This window comes from Elephantulus edwardii, unplaced genomic scaffold, assembly GCF_000299155.1.
Source record: "Elephantulus edwardii isolate Elephantulus edwardi_28Jun2011 unplaced genomic scaffold, EleEdw1.0 scaffold00001, whole genome shotgun sequence".
Lineage (NCBI taxonomy): Eukaryota > Metazoa > Chordata > Mammalia > Macroscelidea > Macroscelididae > Elephantulus > Elephantulus edwardii.
Genome location: NW_006399751.1, coordinates 42,702,182 through 42,727,118, shown reverse-complemented (window position 1 = coordinate 42,727,118; position 24,937 = coordinate 42,702,182). Strand labels below are relative to the sequence as shown.

Here is a 24,937-nt window from a genome sequence, read left to right as displayed (position 1 = left end):
TACACATGAGAATAAGCAGTATTTAGACTCTAAATGCCACAAGCTGTTATAGTTGCATGAATTAACTGACATTAAAATGAAAAATCCATATAAAACTGTAGATACTGCAGTTGAAATACATTCAGGAAGGGGCATTCTAAATATTTATGAAAAGAAATCTACCAATTTTTATGTTGGGATAACAAATCTCCTGCATCTTATCTTTCTTATTTCAGCAGAAGGAAATCAACTAATCTCAGTTAGTGGAAAAAGATCCACTGTTATAACACAAACACGTATTTATAGCAAATACAAGCTAAAAAACACAATGGTAACATGAACATCTATGGAGCCAGATCCCAACTTAGAACACTGCCAACAGCACTGGTACTTCTGAGGAGCTCATGCTACGTACCAAAGGATGTTACCATCTGACATTATTTCGCTATGTCCTTGTTTTTTCTTTGTGGTTTAACCATGTTAAGTATGTATCAGTAATAATGCTGTGAACCTTATGAACAACAGACCTGAAACCTGCCCTGTCACTGTTGAGCCCACTGTTACAGTCACTGCGTCAATCCCTCTTGGGAGGGTTTTCCTCTCATTACTGTCCCTCCACCTTCCCAGCATAACATCTTTTTCCAAGGACTGGACTCTCCTGAGAACATGCGCAAGTCTACGAAACTAGTTCAGTTTTTCCTTAACTTTAAAAAAATACATGTCTTTTCTTTAGCACCATATGGGTTTTTACTCCTGATATTAAAAGAATTTTTTTTTGTTGTTGTTGTTATGTGCCGTCGAGTTGTTTCCGACTCATAGCGACCCTATGCACAACAGCCCTAAACCCTGCTCTATCCTGCACCAACCGCACCGCCTCTGACACACCCATCCCAATTACCCCAGTCACTGAATCAATCCATTTCATAGAGGGTCTTCCCCTCCTGCGCTGTCCCTCCACCCTCCCAAGCATGATGTCCCTCTCCAAGGACCCATCCCTCCTGGCAACATGTCCAAAGTATGTCAGACGAAGCCCCAGAATCCTTGCCTCCAAGGAGTAGCTTGGTTTAATCCTCTCCAAGATGAATGTTTGTTTTCCTGGCAGTCCATGGTACATTCAGTACCCTTCTCCAGCACCACAGCTCAAAAGCATCCACTCTCCTTCTGTCCTCCCTAGTCATTGTCCAACTCTCTGATGCATAACAAGCGATTGCAAAGACCATGGCCTGTATCAGGCGCACCTTAGTCTCCAGAGAGACACTGTTGCTCCTGAGAATTTTTTTAGTGTTTTAAAAAAGTGACAATAAGCAGGCTTTCTATAAAACACAAAAATTCACACGAGGCTGCTTCCTGATGACAGGTGTCCATTCTGAAAGTCATTCGGTGTGAGACTGTGGCTCCAGTGAAGCAAGACTTGACCTTTGATTTCTAATGTAAATAACGGACAGAAGAAACCAGGCAAGAACAACTTGAAGCATTTTCTGAAATACAGGAAGCCTTACAGAATTTTGATATCTTTTTCTCAAATCCATGCATTTTTTTAAAAAACAAGTTTTAAAAATACATTAATGAAACAGAATAAAATTAATATTGTACTAAATGTACAACTACATAACTGAATATGACCTTAATATATAATTTAAAAATCATGATTAGTAATCTCTTTGAAATGATAAAATTGGATACTTTTCCATCAAGCAGTTATGGATGTTAAAAAGTGTTTATAATTTAATTATCTAAATAGCCCAAACAATAGTTAAATGTCCAAAGAAAACATTGACGAAGACAGTTTAAATGGACAAAAAATTAAAAATGTCTTGTTACATCACCACTATTCTTCAACAGAACAAACTGACCTTTCTCCAGATATTAAGGTCTAGGTATACAGAAGCTATAAAAAAAATTAAGAATAAGTGGTATAAGGAAATATATGTAAATACTGATAGCAATGTCTCAAAATGAAGCACTAAACTATAAGAGTGATTATCTACAGATTTCAGCATTAGGTAAAGCAATGAGTATTCACTTAAATGTGATGCAGTTACAAATTCTATATAAAAACGACAGCTATTTGCATGGCCTTCACCTGATGGTCTACACAGAAATCAGACTGATTATTACATCTGTGGAAAGAATTATTGGAGAAGCTCACTATCAGTTGTGAAAATTAGGCCACGTGATGACTGCAAATAGACCATCAATCTCAAATTTAAGCTAAAGAAAATTGTATCAAATCCACAAAAACCAAAATTTGACAGTGAGTCTATCCCACCTGAATTTAAATACTGTCTCAAGAACAGGTTTGAGGCCTTGGACACTAATAAACAAAGACCAGATGAGCCATGGGGGGATATAAAGAATATCATCTATTGTGCATGCAAAACGTCATTACAAAGACAGAGGAGGAAGACAAAACCAAGATGGATGTCAGAGGAGTCTCTGAATATTGCACTAGTGTGCCAAGAAGCCAAAGCAAAGGGAAGAAATCAAGGCATTAAGGAGCTGAACAGAAGATTTCAAAGGGCAGGTTGGCAAGACAAAGTATTATAACAAAATGTGCAAAGACCTGGGATCAGAATAAAAAGGGACAAACTCTCTTGGCATTTCTTAAGCTAAAGGAACTGCAGAACAAATTCAAGCCTTGAGTTTTAATACTTAAAAGATGCCACAGGCAGAATATTGAATGATCCAGGATGCATCAAAAGAAGATGGAAGGAGTATACAGAATTACTGTACCAAAAATAATTGGCTGACACAGAAGAATTTAATGAAACAGCATATGACCAAGAAGCAGCAGTGAAGAAGAAGGAAGTTTAAGCTGCTCTGGAGGAATTGGCAAAAAACAAGGCCCCAGGAATTGATATTGAATTGAATACCATCTGACCTATTATTTCAGCAAACAGACACTGCTCTGGACATGATCACCAAGGTGTGCCAAGCAATCTGAAGGACAGTTACCTAGCTAGCTGACTAAAGTGATCTATATATATTCCTATTCTAAAAAACGATGATCCGATGAGAGTGTGGAAATTGTTGAACAATATCACTAATATCACAAGCAAGCAAAATCTTGCTGATGATTATTCAATATCAACCGGAACAGTACCATCAATGGAGAACTACCAGAAGTACAAGCTGGATTTAGAAGAGGCTGTGACACTAGGGATGTCACTGTCAATGCCAGATGCATCTTGACTGAAAACAGAGAGTACCAGAGAAATCTCTATCTGTGTTTCAATGTCTATGCAAAGGCACTTGACTGTGTGGATCACAACAAATTGTGGCTAACCTTGAGAAGAATGGGAATCCCAGAACACCTGATATCACTCATGTGAAACCTATACCTGGACCAGTAGGCAGTCATCAGAAGAGAACAAGGAAAGACTACATGGTACAAAATCAGAAAAGGAGTGCACCAGGGATACATCCTTTTCCATACCTTTACAATCTATATGTGGAACAAATAATTCAGAAGGCTTGGCTTTATGAGGAGGAATGTAGCCTCAGAATTGGAGGAAGACTCATAAAAAACTTGTGTTACGCAGATAACAAAACCTTGCTTGCTGAGACTGAGGAGGGCCTGAAGTATCTGTCAAGGACTGCAGTCTTCAAATTAGAATGAAGCTCAGAATCAAGAAAACAAAGATTCTCATCACTGGGCCAATTGGCAGCACCATGAGAGATGGAGAAGAGATTGAGATTGTGAACAATTTCAGTTTGTTGGGTCTAAAATCAACAGTCTTGGAACTAGCAAGGAAATCAAAAGATGAAAATGCATTAGGAAAATCTGCTACCAGCAACCTCTCCAGAGGGATGAAGAACAAAGATGTCAGTCTAGAGACTAAGATGTACCCGATCCAGGCCAAGGTTGTCACAATTATGAGCTATGCATCAGAGAGATAAACAATGATTAAGGACAGAAGAATTATTGATGCCTTTGAAGTGTGGTGCTGGAGAATACTACTGAACATATACATCATGAACTTGCAAGAAAACAAGCAAGTCTGTACTGGATAGGGTGAAACCAAGTTTTGTCTTGAAGGCTGGGATTTTGAAGGTCCATCTCAACACTTTGGGACTGTTGCCAGGAGGGACCAGTCCTTGGAGAAGGGCAACGCAGGAGAAGATGACTCTGGATGAGATTACTTGGGTAATAGGGGCAGGTGTGTCAGATACAGTGAGATTGGCTAAGGACAGGACAGAGTTCAGAGGTTACTGTGTACAGGGTTGCTATGAACTGCATGAGATTCAATGGCATATAACAACAATGTGAAATACTGTACTTGTTCTACAAGTGGAAGGAAGAAAACTATTGGTATAATAATCATAAACACGTTAAGTTCTATTTAACATAAAAGAAACCAGCCATTTGACAGGTGGGTAATTTGCTCTTGTGTTCTCTACATATATTTTGCTGTTGTTAGGTGCTGTCAAGTTGACCATAATGCACGAACGACAGATCTGAACCTACTCATTCCAGTGCCATTGTCACAATCTCCAGCACACTCAAACACATTGCTACAGTCACTGTCACTCCATTTGCCACTGACCCTCTTTTTCCCAGCATGGTGTCTTTTCCATGGCCTCTCCTGACAACATGCCTGAAGTGAGATAAAGTTTCCCCATCCTTGCCTCTGAGAAGTAGCCTGGGATTTGCTGTTCTTTTGGCAGTCCATGTGATATTCTTCACCAAAACTGTAATTCAAAAGCCTCCATTCTTTGGTCTTCCTTACTTACTATCCAACTTTCAAATGCATATGAAACAACTGAAAATGCCATGACCATGACTTGGATCTTTAAGCTAACATCCATACTCTTTAGCACTTTGGAGAGGTCCTTGACAGCAGATTTTTCCAATAGGATCTGGCTTTTGTTTTCTTGACTGCTGCTGCCATGGGTGCTGATTGTGAATTCAAAAGGAAACTGCTGAAAATTTCCATCTTTTCTCCATCATGATATTATCTATTGGTCTGTGGGGAGAATTTTTGTCATTCTGATGTTAAGATCTACTCCATCTTGAAATCTTCATTCTTCAGTAAATGCTTCAAGTCTTCTTCATTTTCTATAAACAAGGTTGTATTATCTCTGTAAAACAGGCTGTTGATAGAACAGCAAACATCAAATGCTGGTGAGGTTGTGGAGAATCTGGAACTCTTATTCACTGTTGGCAGAAGTGTAAATTGGTGCAACTGCTGTGGAAGGCTGTATGGCACTTTCTCAAAAAGTAGCAAACAGAAATACCATTTGGCCCAGTAATTCCACTACTGGGAATATACCCTAAAGAAACCATAACCGCCACCCAAGCAGATATATGCACACCCACGTTTACTGTTGCTTTGTTCACAATAGCAAAGAGTTGGAAACAACCCAAGTGCCCATCAACAAATGAATGGATAGAGAAGCTGTGGTTTATTCACACAATGGAATACTATGCTGCATTGAAAAACAAGGAACTCATGAAATACACAAAATGGGTGACCCTGGAGGACCTTATACTGAGTGAAATATCTCAGTCACAAAAGGACAAATATTGCATACTGCCACTGTTGTAAAACAGGACTGATATTGGGGCTGAAGGGATAAGATGCACTGAAGGCACTGGCAAAAAACAAGGCCTCAGGAATTGATGTGATACAACTGACATGTTCCAAATAAAAGATGTAGCACTGAACATGTTCACCATGCTTTGCCAGGAAATTTGGAAGACTGCTACCTAACCAATGACTAGACAAGATCCCTATTTGTTCCCATTCCCAAGAAATGGGTGATCCAACAGAATGTGCAAATTATCAAACAGTTATCATTAATACCACACACAAGGAAAATATATTCTTGATCATCCAAGAATGGATAGAACATACACTGACAGAGAACTGCGAGAAGCACAAGTTAGATTTAGTTGAGTCTACAGCACCAAGGATATTATTGCTGATGTAAGACTGGCAGCATCAGGACAGACGGTGAAGAGACCAAGACTGTCAACTGCTTCAGCATATTTGGCTCCACAAGCAACACTCACGGTACCAGCAACCACCAAGAAATCAAAAGATAAATTGCATTGAAAAAAAATCTGCTGTCAAGAGGGGTGAGCAGGGAGGAAAATGTACAACAATGAATGAATGGAAATCTAAAGTCTCTATAAACTTTCATTAAAATTTCAATTAAAAAAATGGAATGCTGGACTAAGTAGCATAAAAAAAAATAAAGAAAGAAAAAATATGCTGTCAGGGATCTCTCCAAACTACTGAAGACAAATAATGTCAATCTAGAGACTAAGGGGCACCTGATTGAAGCCATGGTCTTCACAATTTGCTATGCATTAGAGTGCTGGACAATGAAAAAGGATGACAGAAGAATCGATGCCTTTTAGTTGTGGTACTGGAGAGGAGTACTGAACATACCATGGGCTGCTAAGAGAACAAACTGGTCTGTCCTGGAAAGGGTGAAACCAGGCTGCTTCTTGGAGGCAGCTGTGTCTCACATACTTTGAGCATATTGCCAGGAGGGACCAGTCCATGGAGAAGGACATCATGCTTGGAAGGACGGAGGAGCAGCGTAGGAGAAGAAGATGAAGAAGAGATGGATTGACTCAGTGACTGAGTAATGGGAGTAGGTGTGCCAGAGACAATGAAATTGGCTCAAGATAGAGCAGGGTTCAGAGTGGTTGTACATAGGGCCGTTATAAATTGCAAGTGACTCGATGACACATAACAAGATAGATCTTGGTTGAAAGCAGAAAGTATCAAAAGAATGTCTACTTGTGTTTTACTGAGTATGCAAAGGCATTTGACTCTGTGGATCATAACAAAATATGGCTAATCTAGAGAAGAATGGGGATTTTAGAACACTGAGTTATGCTTATACAAAATCTACACCTGGATCAAGAAGCTGTTGTCCCAATAGAGCAAGGGAACACGGCATGGGTTAAGAACAAAAAAGGTGTGCACCAGGGCTCTATCCTCTCTCCATACCTATTCAATCTGTACACTGAGCAAATAATTTGAGAAGGTGGACATTATGAAGAAGAGTATGGCATCAGAATTAGAGGCAGGCTCATCAACTACCTGTTTTATGCTGATGACTAAAGTTAGGAGGATATGACATGCTTTCTGCAGGAGATCAAAAACTGCAGCCTTCAACACGGATTACATCTTAACATCAAGGAAACAAAAGTGCTCACCACTGGGCCAATAGGCAAAAGCATGATAGATGGAGAAAAGATTGAAACTGTCAACAATTATCTTGCTTAGGACCACAGACAACATCCTTGAGAGGAGCCTTCAGGAGACTGGAAGACGTAGAACACTGGAAAGTCTGCTGTCAGGAACTTATCCAAAGTCCTGAAGAGGAATGAAGTCAGCTTAAAGACTAAGGTGTACCTGATTCAAACCATAGTCTTTAAAATCACCTGTAATGCATCTGAGAGCTGGACAATGAATAAGGATGACAGAAGAATGAGGCATTTGAGTTGTGGTGTCAGAAAAAGAGTGCTGAATATGCCACTGTTTGCAAAGACAACAAACAGGTATGTCTTAGAGAAAGTAAAGTGTTCCTTAGAGAAAAGGGTAGCAAAGCTTTGTGTCACAGACTTAGTAGATGTTTTTAGGAAAGGCTATTCCTTGAAAAGAGACATCATGCTTGGAAAGGTAGAAAATCTGCAAAAGAGAGGAAGACCCTCAATAAGAGGATGGATAACGTCTGTGGCAATGGACTCAAATATGTCAAGGATGGTAAAGATGGTACAGGACAGGACAAAGTTCAGACCTGTGGTTCACAGGGTCCTTATGAGTCGCACTCAACTTGACAGCACTTAACAACAGCAATCTTTATGGAAGTAGGCTGCCACATCTTTCAGCCTTGAAATAGTTGGTGAGTTTAAAATGACTTTTTTGGTTAGTAGCTAAGCACTTAACCACTGTACCACAAAGACACTTTTATCCATGTGTAATAATAAAAAACATAAGCTTTCAATTTACATGTAGAGCCTAAGTAGCTTTCTTTCTCTTAGAAAATCCTCAAATTAAGAGATTATACAGAGATAGTTACTAAACAATTTTAACTATGTTTAGATCTGGAGAGTTAATGGCAATAAAATATAATCTGCTTTATGCATTCCAAAATCCAAATATTAAGAATGTATTCCTATTTTCACTTCCCTTATTAATTATTAGGCTGCTATAGGAACCAACTATTATTATTTGCCCATAACTAAAGAGATTCCCATAGTCTTTTCTGACATCCACTTTGGTTTTTCTTGTCCTTTGTAATAATAACCTTTTGCTTTCTTCATGGATGATATCTTTGATGTCCTCCAATAGTCCTTCTGGTCTTTGATCACTGGTGTTTAATATCTCAAACTTCTTTTTGAGAGGATTCTTAAATTCATCTGGGATAGACTCAAAGTTGTATTTTGGTTCCTGGGGACTAGTTTTTAATTTTCTTCAGTTTTAATTTTAACTTGCACATGAATAATTGTTGGTCTGCTCAACAATTAACACCTGGTCTGATTCTGACTGCAGATACTATGCTTCTCCAAGAATTCTTTCTGAAAATACAGTTAATCTGATTCTTGCCATTCATCAGGTGAAGTCCATGTGTAAACTTGCCATTTGTGCTTTTTAAAAAAGATATTTGATATTGACAAATCACTGAGTGCATGAAATTAAATCATTTGCTTTTTGGCCGCATTTCGGTCACCAATTTCATACCTTCCAACCATATTCCTTCCTCATTATTTCCAACTTTTGCATTCCAGTCACCAATAATTATTATTGCATCTTGACTGCATATTTGGTCAATTTGCAAAGCTGAACACTATGAAGATGTAACATTAAGATTGGATCATTCATGGTCATCCTGCGATATGAAGATGACACATTTTTGCTTGCTGAAAGTGAAAAGGATATAAATGCTTGCAGCAGAATTTTAAAGAATATAGCCGACATTATAGATTATATCTCAACATCAAGAGAACAAAGGTCTTCACAGGACCAACAGTCAACATTATGACTGATTAAAAAAAGACTGAAGCTGTCAATGATTTAATCTTGCTACGATTTACAATCAACATCCTTGGTACCAGCAGTCAGGAAAATAGGAGACCTATTACATTGGGCAAGCCCATTGTCAGGGACCTCTCCAAAATGCTGAAGAGCAATGATGTCAGTCTGAAGACTAAGGTGTGCCTGATTCAGGCCATGGTCTTCCCACTTATCTGCTATACCTCAGAGAGGAACAATGAATAGGGATGATGGAAGAATTAATGTCTTTTAGTTGTGATGCTAGAGAAGAGTACTGAATAACCCGTGGACTGCCAAAAACCTCCAAACAGACAGTCCTGGAAAAAGTGTAGACAGAGTGCTCCTTGGAGGCAAAAATTGTGAAGCTTCGCCTTTCTTACTTTGGACATGTACGTAGGTGAGGCTATTCATTGGAAAGGGACCTCACGCTTGGAAAGATGGAGGGTCAGTGAAGAAGAGGAAGATCCCGAATGAGATGGACTGACACAGTAACTTCAGCAATGGCTTGCAGTGTGTCAGAGATGATGGGGATTGCATAGGATAGGACAGGTTTCACGTTTGATGTTCACAGGGCTGCTATGAGTCATACTCAACTCAACAGCACCTAACAGTCACAAAGAGATTCCCAGGATGTTTTAGTGCTAAAATAAGACAGGCCCTATGATAGCATGATGGTATACTCTCCCTTACCCCCACAAGTTTGTATGTAGTGTTTGTTTATTTCTAGTACAACTTGGCATAGTACTTCTATATATGTATTTAAAAAGTGAATTAGTATTACAGCTCATCAGCATTAACAATTGCTGTATGTTACAACATGTGCAGTATATTAAGTATTTATTAATTTCTCCTAATTTTGGCCAAGATATAAATGTTCACTTATGTCAACTTTTACTATTACTCTTAAGTAGTAGAGAAAAAAAAAAGAGTAAAAAAAAATGTCAAGGTTGAATGCAGAAATTACTTTTCTGATCAGGAGATAAAGAGAACAAATTTTATGCTATAACTTTATACTTTAGTCAACCTGATGATTTATATGACCAGAGAGGGCAAAAGTAGCTGCTAAGTCTAATGATTATGCTACAGGATGGAGTAGAGTTGCTTCACAGATGAAGTAAGAAGACTGCTGCAGAGTGAGTGGTGTCAACTGCCAGACTTCTGTTGTCCTTCTCAACCCTTGCATCTGCAAAAATGTCTTACTTCCTACATTCTCATAACATAGTACAATACTGTAATGTTACTTAAAATGTACTATTAAAGAGGGGATTTTTAAAAATAATTTTATTTTTAGAATCTAGTATCTGAATATTTATTAAAAGTATAGCTGTACATCAAAGGTGAAAAGTTAGTTTGTATTTGCTGAAATTGGATAATGCAGATACAAGTGTTGAGATCATACAAGACATGATTTAAAATTTTAAAAATGCAGATATATTAACAATGGAATATAATTTAAGAGGAGTTGTTTCCTTTTGGTTTTATAGAATCATTCATATATTTCCTTTTGAACTATCAGAATTCAAGAAAGCGTTCCTGTCTAGGAAAATCACGCATGCATAATGCTGTCTTCAGTAGCTTCTATAGGAAATTATGTTGTTAGTCAGATGGGAACCATAATGGTTTCTTCCCTGCAGCAATCATTGTTAATATAAATCTCAAACATATTTCTATACGGTTCCAATTTTCTCCACAATGTGTCTTACCATCCTGTCAAAATGACTAGATATATCAAAGGACTGAATGAGATTTATTTATATTCACAAAACTGACAAAAATCAGTGTTCTAAATATATATGGCAATAGAGAGTTGCTAAATCTCCTGAATCTTTTAAATTAAAAAATATTGCCCATTTTGATGAAACTGCTTACAATGACTACAAGTAAAGATAGTAGCCATTAAGTTTTATCGTGAGCACCTGAGGAACTGTTTGCATCCAATACAAATGTTTCTTTCTTTTGAATTACTGACACTGGCAAATTAAAATGAAGTGGATACATATGGCTGAAACAATCTTCACATTTACAAATATCCTGAAATATCACTAAATCATAAAAACGAAAGCTGGGTTATATATTATGAATGTTGCCTAATGCATTCCCAGATCTGTTATTTGTTACAAATTTGTGTACAATGGACAAAATTGGCCATTTATTCAAGAGTAACAGCTGGTTCTAACATTGTGTATCTTATCAAAAAGAAGGACATTACAAGAAAGAAAAAGCATGATTAATCTTTAAAATGCTGAAAATAGACTAATCTTACTTTTGGAGAAAACATTTAAAAGGAAACATACAATCAGATAACTTAAGTAACATTCTATATTAACATTTTTATGAATTACCAAAAATCTCAACATAAAGGCTCAAAACAGTAAAAACATTATACAGTGGTGACATATAACAAAGAACAATAGGACCTGACACTTAACAAAGATACTATATGCTCCTAAGTGAAGCTGACTTTTTAGAAAATGAAAATCTTCTCATTACTGAATGGAGGCTGGAATGGAAGTAGTTTCCCTTTGTCAATCCTGAAGATAAAGTATTACCCTGAGATACATGAAGGATCATCAGTACTTATAGGATATCTTAAAATTATCACCTAATCCTTTCCGTTAACTTATAACAACACTTAGAAAATCCTGGAAGTTGGAAAATTCATAAAACTCTCTAGTTTCTAAGAAACATACCCTCTTATTCCATAATAACCTCAAGAAATTCTGATATTGAATCTTAAAAATCTGAACCACAGCCATTTGTTAATGGCAACTAGGTTCAAACTTGTGGTATTTCACTGATGTAGCCTAAGGCGCAAGGTAATGGAACATTACTCACTATGATAGCCAGACTTCTTCTGCATTGCGGTTACAGGGCAATCTTTATGAGCCAGAAGAAGCTGTTTCAGCTGTGCCACTTCATTTCTCAGCAGGGTGACTTCGCTCTGGAGAAGAAACAACTCATGTACCTTACACCAGCATCAGGCTAAACATATTTTACACTGTTTAAAACAAGCAATGATCAAGATTCAAAAATCAGGCATCTTTAACAAAAATCAAGGATTAAAGAAAATAAACTGCTTAAATGTTTAGTCAGTACATCAATCTTTATAGGTTAAACATTTATTAAAAAGTCAACTTTACATAAAAGTTTAAATAAGGTAAATACAACTGGTTATTACGCTGCCATATGCTTGTAGACTTATTATATATTAAAGAATACCTATCCAAGGTATATTTATTTTATGTATGTTACAGTTTCTTTTTATTATTTTAATAATTAGTAACACGAAGATGAATTTTTACTGATTCTATTCACTTGAAAAGAAAAAAAATTTAAAAAAAAACTTCAATTATGTAATCTTGCAGTTTCCTAGACTAGGAAGAGCCATCGAAGAACCACAATAATCAGAGTCAATGCTGTTGTTATATGCCGTCAAGTCGCTTGCAAGTCATAGCGACCATATGTACAACAGCCCTAAACTCTGCTCTGTCCTGTGCCAATCACACTGTCTCTGACACTCCCTCCCCATTAACCCAGTCACTGAATCAATCCACCTAAATTTTACTGCAAGGCAATGTGCCGAGCATCAGACCCAAGGAAACTAGATAGAATATCTAAACAGCTTAGAAGCCTTTCATCTGATAATTGAAACATACTTGAATTTAAACCTGCTAAGACAATGGTGATTTATCTTACTTCTTATGACAGAATGAGCTGACTTCAGCCTTTGTCTGGATGTATAAACCTGAGAAATTCTACAAAAGGTTCTAAAAATTAAGTACAGTTAATTCCTTTGGGACACACACACACACACACACACACACACACACACACACACACTCTCACATTTATACATATAGCCTTGATGAGATGGGATGACACAGTGACTGTGGCAATGGGGTCAGGTGTGTTGAGACAGTGAAATAGGATCAGGATAGGACAAAGCTCAGAGCCACTGTTAATAGGGTCTCTTTGAGTCGTAGTGACTCGATGGCATAAAACCATAACATACATACATACACACACACACACACGACTATTATCAGTATTTAAGCAGTGTATATGATTTACATTTTGTAAAATAGATAACAAAAAATTTTTAACTTACAAAGTCTACTTATTTGGACTCAGAATTATCTTAACCATTCAAACTTCAACTATGAATCCAAAAGTAAATGCGAAAATACAGGAAACATGTATATGGATCAAGTGGCTACTCACAGTTCAATATCAACCAAGTTCAATATTAAACTATAGAACTCAAAAATAACTCTGAATCATTAAAATAAATATCAATTACATTTAGAATGTCTTATTCAGATAAAATGATTGTATGAAGAGGAGTGAAAAAGTCAATGTATGGGTATAGAGTATCTGGAGTGATAAAAATATTCCCAAGGCAGACAGTGATGATAGTTACAACATTTTGGGTTTACTTAATGCCACTGAAATGTACACTTAAAACATTTGTTAAAAATGGTAAATTATGCTGGAGAAGGAGGGGCAATCTCCTCCTGTTATCAGTAGGATCTGATTTGACGGTACACGTAAAAAATAATACAATTAAAAAAATGGTAAATTATGTTAGATATGTCACCACAAAATTCAAGAATAGGTATATAGTGACTAAAGTGTAAATGGCTGAACTATATAAAAGTTTTATTTTAAAGAGTATTTTGTAGAAAACTTATTTCTATGGAATAACGCAACAGCTAGTGTTAACATGGATAATTATTGTGCTTTATTAACAATCTGAGCAGGACTCCACCTCTTTACAAATTTTTTTGTAATATTTTTTCTTTGTTTTCTTGAGCTACCTTATAAAATCTTCTGCTTAGCTCTTTTACTTCAGCATCTTTCTCCTTTGTTTTGGCTTCTCGACAGCTTGACACAATTTTTATGTCTTCTGACTTCCATTTCCCCCTTTCCTCTGTAATGACCTTTTTGCTCTCTTCTTTGATGTCATCTCACTCCTTGGTCTTTGATCACTGGTGTCTCAAACATGATGAGATGACTTTTAAATTCAGGTGGAATAGATTAAAAATTGTATTTTAATTCTTTTGGGATTGTTTTCATTTTCTTCACCTTCAATTTGAACTTGCATGTAAGTAATTGACAGTCTGTCTACTGTCAGTGCCTGGCCTGATTTTGACTATGATACTGAGTTTCTCCAACTATTCTTTTTACTGATATAGGCAATCTGGTTCCTGTGTAGTTAACAAGTAAGGTTTTAAAGTCACCTTGTGTGTTTTCTAAAAAAAAAGTCATTTATTATGAATAAATCATTAAATGTACAAAATTCCATTTCTAGTATCATTTCTGTCACCAAGATTATTCTTTCCACCTACCGTTCCTTCCTCATTATTTCTGACTTTGGCATTCCAGTCACCAATAATTATAAATGCATTTTAATTGCATGTTTGGTCAATTTTGGACTGCAAATGTGGGTATTTGTACCCATTCCCAAGAAAGGTAATCAAAGAATGGGAATCCCAGAACACTTAAACTATGCAGTGTTCCCTTGCCTCTGTTCAGACAATAGCTTCTTTCTCTAGATATAGATTTCATATGAGAACAATTAAGTGTTCTAGGATTCCCATTCTTTTGAAGATTAGCCATAGTTTGTTGTGATTCATACAGTCAAATGCTGGTGCATAGTTAATAAAAAACAAGACATTCTTCTGGCATACTCTGCTTTCAGCCAGGATGCATCTGCCATCAGCAATGATCCCCTGATGCCTCTTCTAGTCCCTACTTGAACTTCTAGCATTTCTGTCAATGTACTGTTCCAGGAATTTTTGGATGATCTTCAGCAATAGTTCGCTTTCTGGTGATATTAGTGATAATTTCCACATTCTCTTCGATCAACTTTCTTGGGAATTGGGTACAAAATAAGTATCTCTTCCACTTCCAATCAATTGGCCAGGGATCTGTCCTCCAAATTTTCTGGCATAGACAGGTGAGCCCATCCAGCGTTGCATATGTTAGTTTAACATGTTGTCAATTGGTATATCCCATCAATTCCGGGAACTATGTATTTTTTTGTCTATGCCTTCAGTGTAGCACAAACGTCCTCTTTTATTACCACTGGCTCTTGTTCCTATGATACTTCTTGGAGTTTTTCAGCATCAGTCCATTCTGTTTGGTATCATGCCTCTGTTTACACCTTCTACTTCATTTGATGCTTCCTAGATCTTGCTTATAGCATATCTCAAGTCCAGGCTTGAATTTGTATCCTAAAGTACAATCTGTGAGGGAAAGGATACTATCCATACGCATACAAGACCTGTTCATATGACTATTAATACAAATATACAGACTAACAACTAAAGCCAAAGAGGGGGAAATTGAGGGTTTCTACCCACATTTGCAGTCCAAAATTGACCAAACATGCAATTAAAAGTCATTCCTAATTACTGGTGACTGGAATGCCAAAGTCAGAAACAATGAGGAAGGAACGGTAGGTGGAAAGAATAATCTTGGTGACAGAAATGATACTAGAGATGGAATTTTGTACATTTAATGATTTATTCATAACAAATGACTTTTTTAAAAAAACACACAAGACGACTTTAAGACCTTACTTGTTGACTACACAGGAACCAGATAGATGTACACCTATGGTTTACTGCTGTGTTGTTCACAATAGCAAAGAGATGGGAACATGAACAAATGAATGGATACAGAAGCTGTGGTATATTTGAACAATGGAATACTAAGCTGCACTGAAAAACCCCCCAAGAAATCCATGAAATATACAAAATGAGGGACCCAGAGGGACATTATGCTAAGTGAAATATCTCAGTCAGAAAAAGACAAATACTGCATAATGCCACTGTTATAAAACAGGACTGACATAGGGGTCAGGTAGAAACTAAGAAAAGAGGGAATAAATAATGTACTTTGCATTGAAACAGATGAGGGAAAGAACTGTTTAAAAGGAATATATGGTTAGGTAGTATCTGCATGACAACAGTCTAAAATGAGAGGTACATAGCAAAGTAGACTAGGGGGAGGGGAGGGAGAAAACGGCAACAATGATTTTTTTTAAAAAAATTTATTAATTTTAATGAACATTTACAGAGATTTTGGATTTCCATTCATTCACTGTTGTACTTTTCTCCCTGCCCAGCCCTCCCCGCCCCCCGCCAAGTTTGCATGTCTCTGTGAAAAGTAAAAGAAAAATTCTTTCTTTGATATACAATTCCCCCAAGTACACTCCACTATGCAACCTTAATTCTGGACTCTTGTGATAATACCCTATCATATATCGCTTTTAAATTTTTCTCTCCCACATCTGTTTCAATGGCGTATACATAATTTATCCAGTTTTTCTGAGTCTTTCCCCAACCCTGATGTCAGTCCCATCCTACAGCAGTGGCACCATGTAGTATTTGTCCTTTTGTGACTGAGATATTTCACTCAGCATAATGTCCTCCAGGGTCACCCATTTTGAATAATATTGCATGAGTTCCTTGTTTTTCAATGCAACATAGTATTCCATTGTGCGAATATACCACAGCTTCTCTACCCATTCGTTTGTTGATGGGCATTTAGGTTGTTTCCAACTCCTTGCTATTGTGACCAAAGCCACGATAAACAGGGGTGTGGGAACAATTTTTTAAAAGAGAAATGCAAACTGGGGATGGAGGTGGGGAGAAAAATGTGCAACAATGAATGAATGGAAATCCAAGTTCTTGGTAAACTTTCGTTAAAATCTCAATAAAAAAGAAAAAAAAGTTAAACTCAGCATCATTGGTCATAAGATCATAAGTCTTAGGGGACACATAACTGGTTCAACTATGACCCTTAACCACTTTTTAACTTGGAACAAAACTCAACCCGGTGGCTGTTTCTCTGCCTGGTTGGGATTTTCTCAAGGGCAGGGATCACCTTTTCTCTATCCACAGAATATAGCACATCGCCTAAAATGTATTAAGTACAGAACTAATTTCAGAGAAGACCAAGGCAATTCCTGATAGCACAATACATTACATGCTAGATTGCTAACAAAAGTTCACAGGTTCAAATCTACCAGTCACTCTGTAGTAGATGTATGAGGCCATTTTCTCCCAAAAAGATGTATGTTGTTGTTGTTGTTGACTGCTGTAGAGTCAAGCATGACTCAGTGATTCCATAAAAAAAGGCCTGAAGCCCTTCCACAACCATCGCCATTCATCAAAGTTCACAGAGTTTCCAGAGCCATGCTGTTTAGAAGTGGATGCCACTCCTGCTTCCAAATAAAGACGTATACAGCCTTGGAAAAGTTATTGAGAGTCATCCTGTGTCAGAATTAGTATGGTCATTCTAGGAAGTGCTGAAGGTACAGCACTTAATTTTAATTGAAAAATTGTTGGTTCAAATCCACTGAACATTCCATGGCGGGGGTGGGGTGGGGTGGGGGGGGATGTGAAAATCTGCTTCTGTAAAGATTATAGCCTTGGAATTCCCATAGGGCATTTCTACTTTGTTCTATAGCGTTGCTATGGGTCAGTACTGACTCAAGAGCATGTAACAACAAAGTTAATTTTAATAGAGGGTGAACACTATTACAGGGGAATGAAATAGCTTAAATAATATTGAACAGGCCAGGCCAGAGGTCCTATTTTACTCACGAACGATTACTACTTACTTTCCTGTTATGAAATGAAAGCAATTATATTTTATAGAATTACCTCAATGACAGAGTTTTAAGTTGTAACTATCTATTCAAACACTCATGAAACAAAATACTATATAAAATACAATTCCTGAAAGCAGTTATGAAGTAATTATCTGATATTAAATTACAGACTGAAATAGTTCTGAGCATTAAAAATATTCCTATACACTCAAAACAAAATATATACACAAAATCTTTCTTTAAAATAGACAGATATGAAGCAGATAAATGGGACATCTGTTTCTCTTATCTCCAACGTAACAATTGATGGTATTATGATTGTTAATCTAATTAGACTTCCTGGTTCATTAACAAATCAACAAATGTGAAGATGCCATAAGCTAACAAAGGGTAATGAACATAAAGGACCAAAAAAGGTAATGAACTTTCTTTCTTGATATTATTTATTGTGTATAAGGTAGACATTTACACAGCAAATTAGATTCTCATTTAACAATTTCTATACAAATTATTCAATGCCATTTCTTACATTTTTCATCATGTATTATCATTACCATTCATTGCATTCTGGCTGTACTATTCCTAGAATGTTAGTTTCATTATCACCTTATCTTTTCCCTTTTTTGCTTTAGAGAAATTTTTGATCATTTGTTTTCATATAGATAATTTTTAAAAGAGTTTCTTATTGAAGGGTGACAGCCTTTAATTACAAGTTGATCTGTTATTAAGCTAAGGGTGACCTTGAGAGAGAATTTGGTTTAAGATTTAAGGTTTAAGGAATTCTCTAATCTCAACTAGTCCTGTTAAGATGAACTTAAGAATTCATTGTAGCCCACATTTTCTTTTCATTCTATCAAGATGTATCTATTGTGAAAGGCACTTGATTTTTGATGCAAGTCATCTTAACTTTGTATTTAACTGAGCAAACAACAAAAAGACCACAGAAAAGGAAATTAACTTTACATATTTTCAGATATACAGAATTCATACACAATAAAATATAATTAAGTTGTAAATTATCGATTTAAAATTCATGTAACAGATTTTTTTCCTGAAACTTTTACAGAAATTATATGAAACCAAAGAAACCAATTTAAAGGTGTGCTTAATACAACCACTAACCCTTATCTACATATTCAAACTGCCATCAAATGGGAACTGACTCATAGCTGACCCTCCAATGGGTTTCCAAATGTGAGATTGCTCATTCTTCTCTTACAGAGTTACTAGTGGGCTCACTCCCTATCAGCAGACTACAGATTACGCTTATACTGTTTATGTGAAGATTAACCTATTGAAATCGTGCCAGAATAATCAATTGATTAATATTTGGCCATATACTAATAATCAACCATCATGTAAATTTATTATCTTTGATTTTCTAATTCACCCACTACTTCCAAATTAAAGAAATGATAATGAATAGTTTCAGAACATTTCTGTGAGACACAGTAAAAGACCTAAATGGAAAAAGGTGCCCTGTTCATGGATAGGAAGACTCAACATTGTGAAAATGACAATCCTACCAAAAGCAATCTCCATGTTCAACACAATTCCAATACAGATACCAAATACATTTTTCAAGGAGATTGGAAGAGAAACTGTCAAGTTTATTTGGAGAAGAAGAGACCCCAAATAAGCAAAGCCATTCTGAGGAAACAAAAATGAAGTGGGAGCTACAGCAACTCACTGACCTCAAAACCTACTATACAGTGTTAATAACCAAAACAGCATGGTGCTGGTACAATGACAGACACAGAGACCAAAAGAACAGAACTGAGAACCAAGAAATGGACTCAACTATCATATATGGTCAAATGATATTCGATAAGGAAATAAAATCTATCAAATGGGGAAATGACAACCTCTTCAACAAAGGTGCTGGCAAAACTGGACTGCTATCTGCAGAAAGCAGTGGATCAGAGACTAGGAATAAAGCCCCAAACCATATAAAGTTCATCAGAGACAAACCGCGATCAAGCTTAGACGGCGCAGTGTATGGTAAAAAGAGACTGCCAAATACAACCAGAAAGGCACAAACTTAAGAGGATAAAATTGATGAATGGGGCCTTCTAAAGATTAAATCCCTGTGTATATCAAAAACGTTTTCCAACAGAGTAAAAACCTTTACTGACTGGGGAAAAAACATTTGGCAATACCGCTTCTTTTTTAGGATTTTCTCATTGCAACAGATAGGACCTTTTTGTACTCTTCAAAGAAGTTAAAGAGAGACTTATATTTCCATGTGTTATCATGGAAACAAAATCTTATACTTTAAAACAAAATAATTTCATTTCTACAATTGAGGTGGGGGCGGTGTGTGTGGGGGAAGATGACAGTGTTATTAACAAAGGCATATAATATTTTTAAAAACACTCTGAAAAATGAGTTGGAACGATCCTAGTCCTATTCTCACAAACTAATGATATATTCCATGTCTGTTTTCTCACTTAAATTCAACTTACTGCTGTCAAATTGGAACTGGCTTATAGCTGAACTCCCAGCAGATTTCTGGGACTGTAAATCACAAGTTAAGAGACTGTCCATCTTTCTTCCACAGAGCCACTGGTGAATTTGAACTGCTAGAGGGGTGCCACTCTGGATCGGTTGTGCAAATTTACAGACTAAGCTACCAGGGCACTTAAATTCTGTAAATCTAAGGATAATGTCTTTCCACTGATAAATTAAATAACACTTTTTTTTTAGTTTCCATTCATTCCTTGTTGACCTTTTCTCCCTGCATATCCCTCCCCCCAATTCACTCTTCTCCTTGAAAAGCAAAAGAAAAACTCTTCCACTGTTATGCAATCCCTCCCCCAAAGTCTACTCCACTGTGCAGCCTTCATTCTGGACTCCTGTCATGACACTAATACGCAATCACATATCCCTTTAATTTTCTTTTTTAGATTTTTTTAACTTTATTATTAATTTCAAGGGAGCTCTGGTGGCCTAGTGGCAAGAAGCTGTACTGCAATCTCAGAGATACACAGTTCAAATCCACCAGATGTTCTGCTGGAGAAGGAGGGGCAATCTCCTCCTGTACCAGTCAGATCCAATTTGACAGTACACACACACACACTTAAAAAAAAAAGTCAGTGAAAATTTACAGAGACTTTGGTTTTCCATTCATTCATTGTTGCACTTTTCTCCCCTCCCAACCCTCTCCCCTAGTACACTACCCACTTGGAAAAGTAAAAGAAAAATTCTTTCATTATTTTACAATCCATCCCCCCAGGTCCACTCCACGATACAGCCTTCGCTCTGGACTCCTGTCTTGACAAAAATACCTAATAATTTTCCCTCTGAAACAATTTTCTCCCTCATTTGTTTCAATGCAGTATACGTTATTTAACCCATCCTTCTCAGTCTCCTCCCAACCCCTATGTCAGTCCTGCTTTACAACAGTGGCACCACGAAGTATTTGTCCTTTTGTGACTGAGATACTTCACTCAGCATAATGTCCTTCAAGGTCAACCATTTTGAATAATATTTCATGAGTTCCTTGTTCTTCAATGCAGTATTCCATTGTCTGAATATACCACAGCTTCTCTGTCCATTCGTTTGTTGATGGGCACTTGGGTTGTGTCCAACTCCTTCCTATTGTGAATAAAGCCACGATAAACATGGGTGTGCATATATCTGCTGGGGTGGTGGTTATGGCTTTAGGGTTTATTCCCAGTAAGTGGAATTGTTGGGTCAATGGTATTTCTATTTGCAACTTTTTGAGAAAGCGCCAAAAAGCCTTCCACAGTGGTTGCACCATTTTATACTCCCACCAATGGTGAATAAGGGTTCCAGTTTCTCCACAACCATGCCAGCATTTGTTGTTTGCTGTTCTGTTAAATTTTGCTATTCTGACTGGGGTGAGATGATATCTCATAGTTGTTTTGATTTGCATCTCTCTTAGAGCTATGGATTTTGAACATTGCTTCATGTGTTTGTTTGCCATCTGAATGTCTTATTTGGTGAAGTGTCTGTTCATATCTTGTGTCCATTTTTCAACTGGGTTATTTCCCTTTATCTTTTCGTGATGTTAATAACATATCTTGAATATAAGAGATACAGAATGAATAATAAGTAGCTAATATTAGCAAAGAGTTATTTTTCTAAATGTTAACACATTTGTAATCTTCCTAGTAATAAAATTTTCAATCTGATCAATGGAATAAATGAAAGGCTCAAAAGACTTCCAGCCAATACTATTACAGTTGTGAGTGCCATTGAGTGCATCATGATTCATAGTGACCCTATGATCAGCAGACCTGAACTCTGCTCTATCCTGTGCCATCCTCACCATCCCTGACACACCCAAGTCCACTGCTCCAGGCACTGTGTCAATCTATCTCGTTGAGGGTCTTCCTTTCTTTCACTAACCCTCTATCCTTCCAGGCATGGTGTACATTTCCAAGGACTGGCTTTTCCTAACAATATGCTCTGAGTATTTGAGACAGAGTTTTATCATCCTTCCCTCCAATACCACCCTGGCTGCATCATCTTTTTTTTTTTTTTAATTGGGAAAAACATGCTGGGGATACAAGGAGGTGAGGGTTGGGAGTAGAAGCAGGGATCAAAATCTCAGGGATGCTGTTGCTGCAGGGCTGCACAATTTGGTTGGTAGTGGGGGAGCAGGTGACGGAAATGAAAAGGATCCAGTGGGGACCAGATGTTACAGGGCAATGGTAAGCATAGTCCAATGGTGATTAAACAAACTGTCTTATTCACTTGTGGGTTTCTCATTTGGGAACTGGGTGCAGACTCTCTGGCTTCTTCATGCTAAACAGGGGTGCTGATGTGAAGGGGGAAAGGGAGCACACTTTATCACCTTACTGGTGGTCTTGGGTTAAAGCTGCTTGCCTTCTTGTTCTGTTAGAAGATATTTTCCTGACATTTACTCCCCTCTGGACTGCAAAATATTTTCCCAGGTGGGTCCAGTGGGGATGGCTGACTGAACCCTGAGGCTCCATCCTCCTTTGCTTCCTTAGCTGGCAGCTGTATTTCCTTTTTATCTCTGGAACTGGGTTCAAGGTCATGTCTGGAGTAAAACTCAGTATTAAGGTTACCTACAGAAAAGGGAGCAAACCTAGAGAGAACTTGTGAGTTACAAACAGAAGGGCTTTGGGGGTGTTACTTATGGGTGTACTGAGGGAGAGGGTGGAGGAAAGTAACCTAGATAAAATTCTCTGTACACCCTAGGCAGTTTTTCCTACCCAGGGGTCGACAGCACAACCTGAGGGCGCTGTGAGGGCTGGGCGACACACCCTAGGGGTTGGCTGGCACGCTCCCCCATCAAAGTCCCCCCCACAAGTCCGGACCCTGCACCTCACCAAAGACCATGTGGCTAGGGACAGCGTCCCCAACTCCAGCACTGCCACCTTTACCCCCCCTCCCCCAGTAAGTGGTCATACTGTAATTTGAAGTAGGTGTCACTGACCTCTCCCTTTATATATGGAGAAGGGTACCTGAGAGTGGTGAACAAGACCCCCCCCCACCCCCGCCCCCCCAGGTCTAAACAGTTCTTGGCAGAGGCAGAGAGCAGATCAAAAGATATGGTGCATTTAGGATATCTACTGTCTTGGACATGCTGCCACGTTAAGTGTCATTAAGATGTAGACAACTCACAGTGACTTTCAGCAATCCAATGTATTGGTGATCTTCTTCTCTGGACTGTCACAGTAAACTCCAACCTGCTGCTGTGTCCCCCGCTGCCGCCATCTTGGCTCCAAGAATTCTCCCCAGAACAAGTCCACTCTGTGGTGGTGTGGTGGCTCTGTTGCACCAGCCTGGGAGTGGTGGGGGTGGTGGTGTACCTACCATCCATCCCAGGTGAGGGAAACCCTGGGGTTTGGTAGTAGGAGCCTCATGGAGTGGCAGCAGCAGCGTGGGCTCAGCAGCAGGGGGCTGGGAGCTGTGGGACTCACCCATTCCTCCCTGGGAATCCTTGATCTCCTGCTGTTAGACTTCAATCTGCACCGAAAACCATTCATCAACTGTTTAACTGTTCAATTAACAATAAACAGAGGTCTGTAGAAGGCCAGGGTGGCCCTCCTCTGTGTGGTCCACTGTCTTCGCCATCTTGGAATCTCTTCATCCTCTTTAAGATATATTCATTTATTCTTCTGGCAGTCCATGGAAAAGCAGCACTCTTCTCCAATGCAGCAGCTCAAAGGTAGCTATTCTTCTGTCATCCTTTGTCAGTGTCCAACTTTCAGATGTACAGAAAGTAAATGAAAAGACTATGACTTGAATCAGACACATCTTAGTCTTCAAACTGATATTGCTGTTCTTCAGCACTTTAGAGAAGTTCCTGATAGCAAGCATCCCCATTGCAACATGTCTTTTGATTTCTTGACTGCTGTTTCCAAGGTTACTGTTTGTGGATCCAAATAAGATGAAATTGTTAATTACTTCCATCTTTTCTTCAGCTATCGATGCTGTCTGTTAGCTCACAGTATAGGGTAAAAATAGTAGAGGGTAAAAACTCTCTACTAGTTATGGGTAGGTTTCAAACTCAGAATATAAGAGCTAGAGGTGGCATCTACAACCAGGAGAAGATAAAATAGATGAATGTGACCTTCTAAGAATCAAATCCTATGCACATCCAAAAACTTCTCCAACAGGGTAAAAAGGAAAGCCAACAGACTGGGAAAAAGTATTTGGTAATGACATGTCAGATAAAGGACTTACATCTATCATTTATAAAACACTTGAGCACCATAACAAGATAAGAGTAAACAATCCAATTGAAAAATGGGCACAGGATATAAACAGACACTTCACCAAACAAGACATTCAGATGACAAACAAACATATGAAGAAATGTTCAAAATCCCTAGCTCTAAGAGAGGTGCAAATCAAAACAACTATGAGATATCATCTCACCCCAGTAAGAATAGCAAAATTTAACAGACCAGCAAACATCAAATGCTGGTGAGGTTGTGGAGAAACTGGAACCCTTATTCCTTATTGGTGGAAGCGTGAAATGGTGCAACCACTGTGGAAGGCTCTTTAGCACTTTCTCAAAAAGTTGCAAATAGAAATACCATTAACCCAACAATTCCACTTACTGGGAATAAACCCTAAAGCCATAACCGCCACCCAAGCAGATATATGCACACCCATGTTTATCGTGGCTTTGTTCACAATAGGAAGGAATTGGACACAACCTAAGTGCCCATCAACAAAAGAATGGATAGAGAAGCTGTGGTATATTCGCACAATGGAATACTACACTGCATTGAAAAACAAAGAACTCATGAAATATTATACAAAATGGGTGACCCTGGAGGACACTGTGCTGAGTGAAATATCTCAGTCACAA

General features: G+C 37.9%; 1 protein-coding gene across 2 annotated transcripts in view; it reads right to left on the bottom strand.

The window, feature by feature from the left end:
* ATF2 (activating transcription factor 2) overlaps positions 1–24,937 on the bottom strand; it is a 113,079-nt gene that overhangs the window by 1,163 nt on the left and 86,979 nt on the right. For both annotated transcript variants that reach the window (XM_006878814.1, XM_006878815.1), the window contains exon 12: positions 11,832–11,937. In XM_006878814.1, coding sequence (XP_006878876.1) covers positions 11,832–11,937 — 106 coding nt within the window. The remainder of the gene's footprint in view (positions 1–11,831; positions 11,938–24,937) is intronic.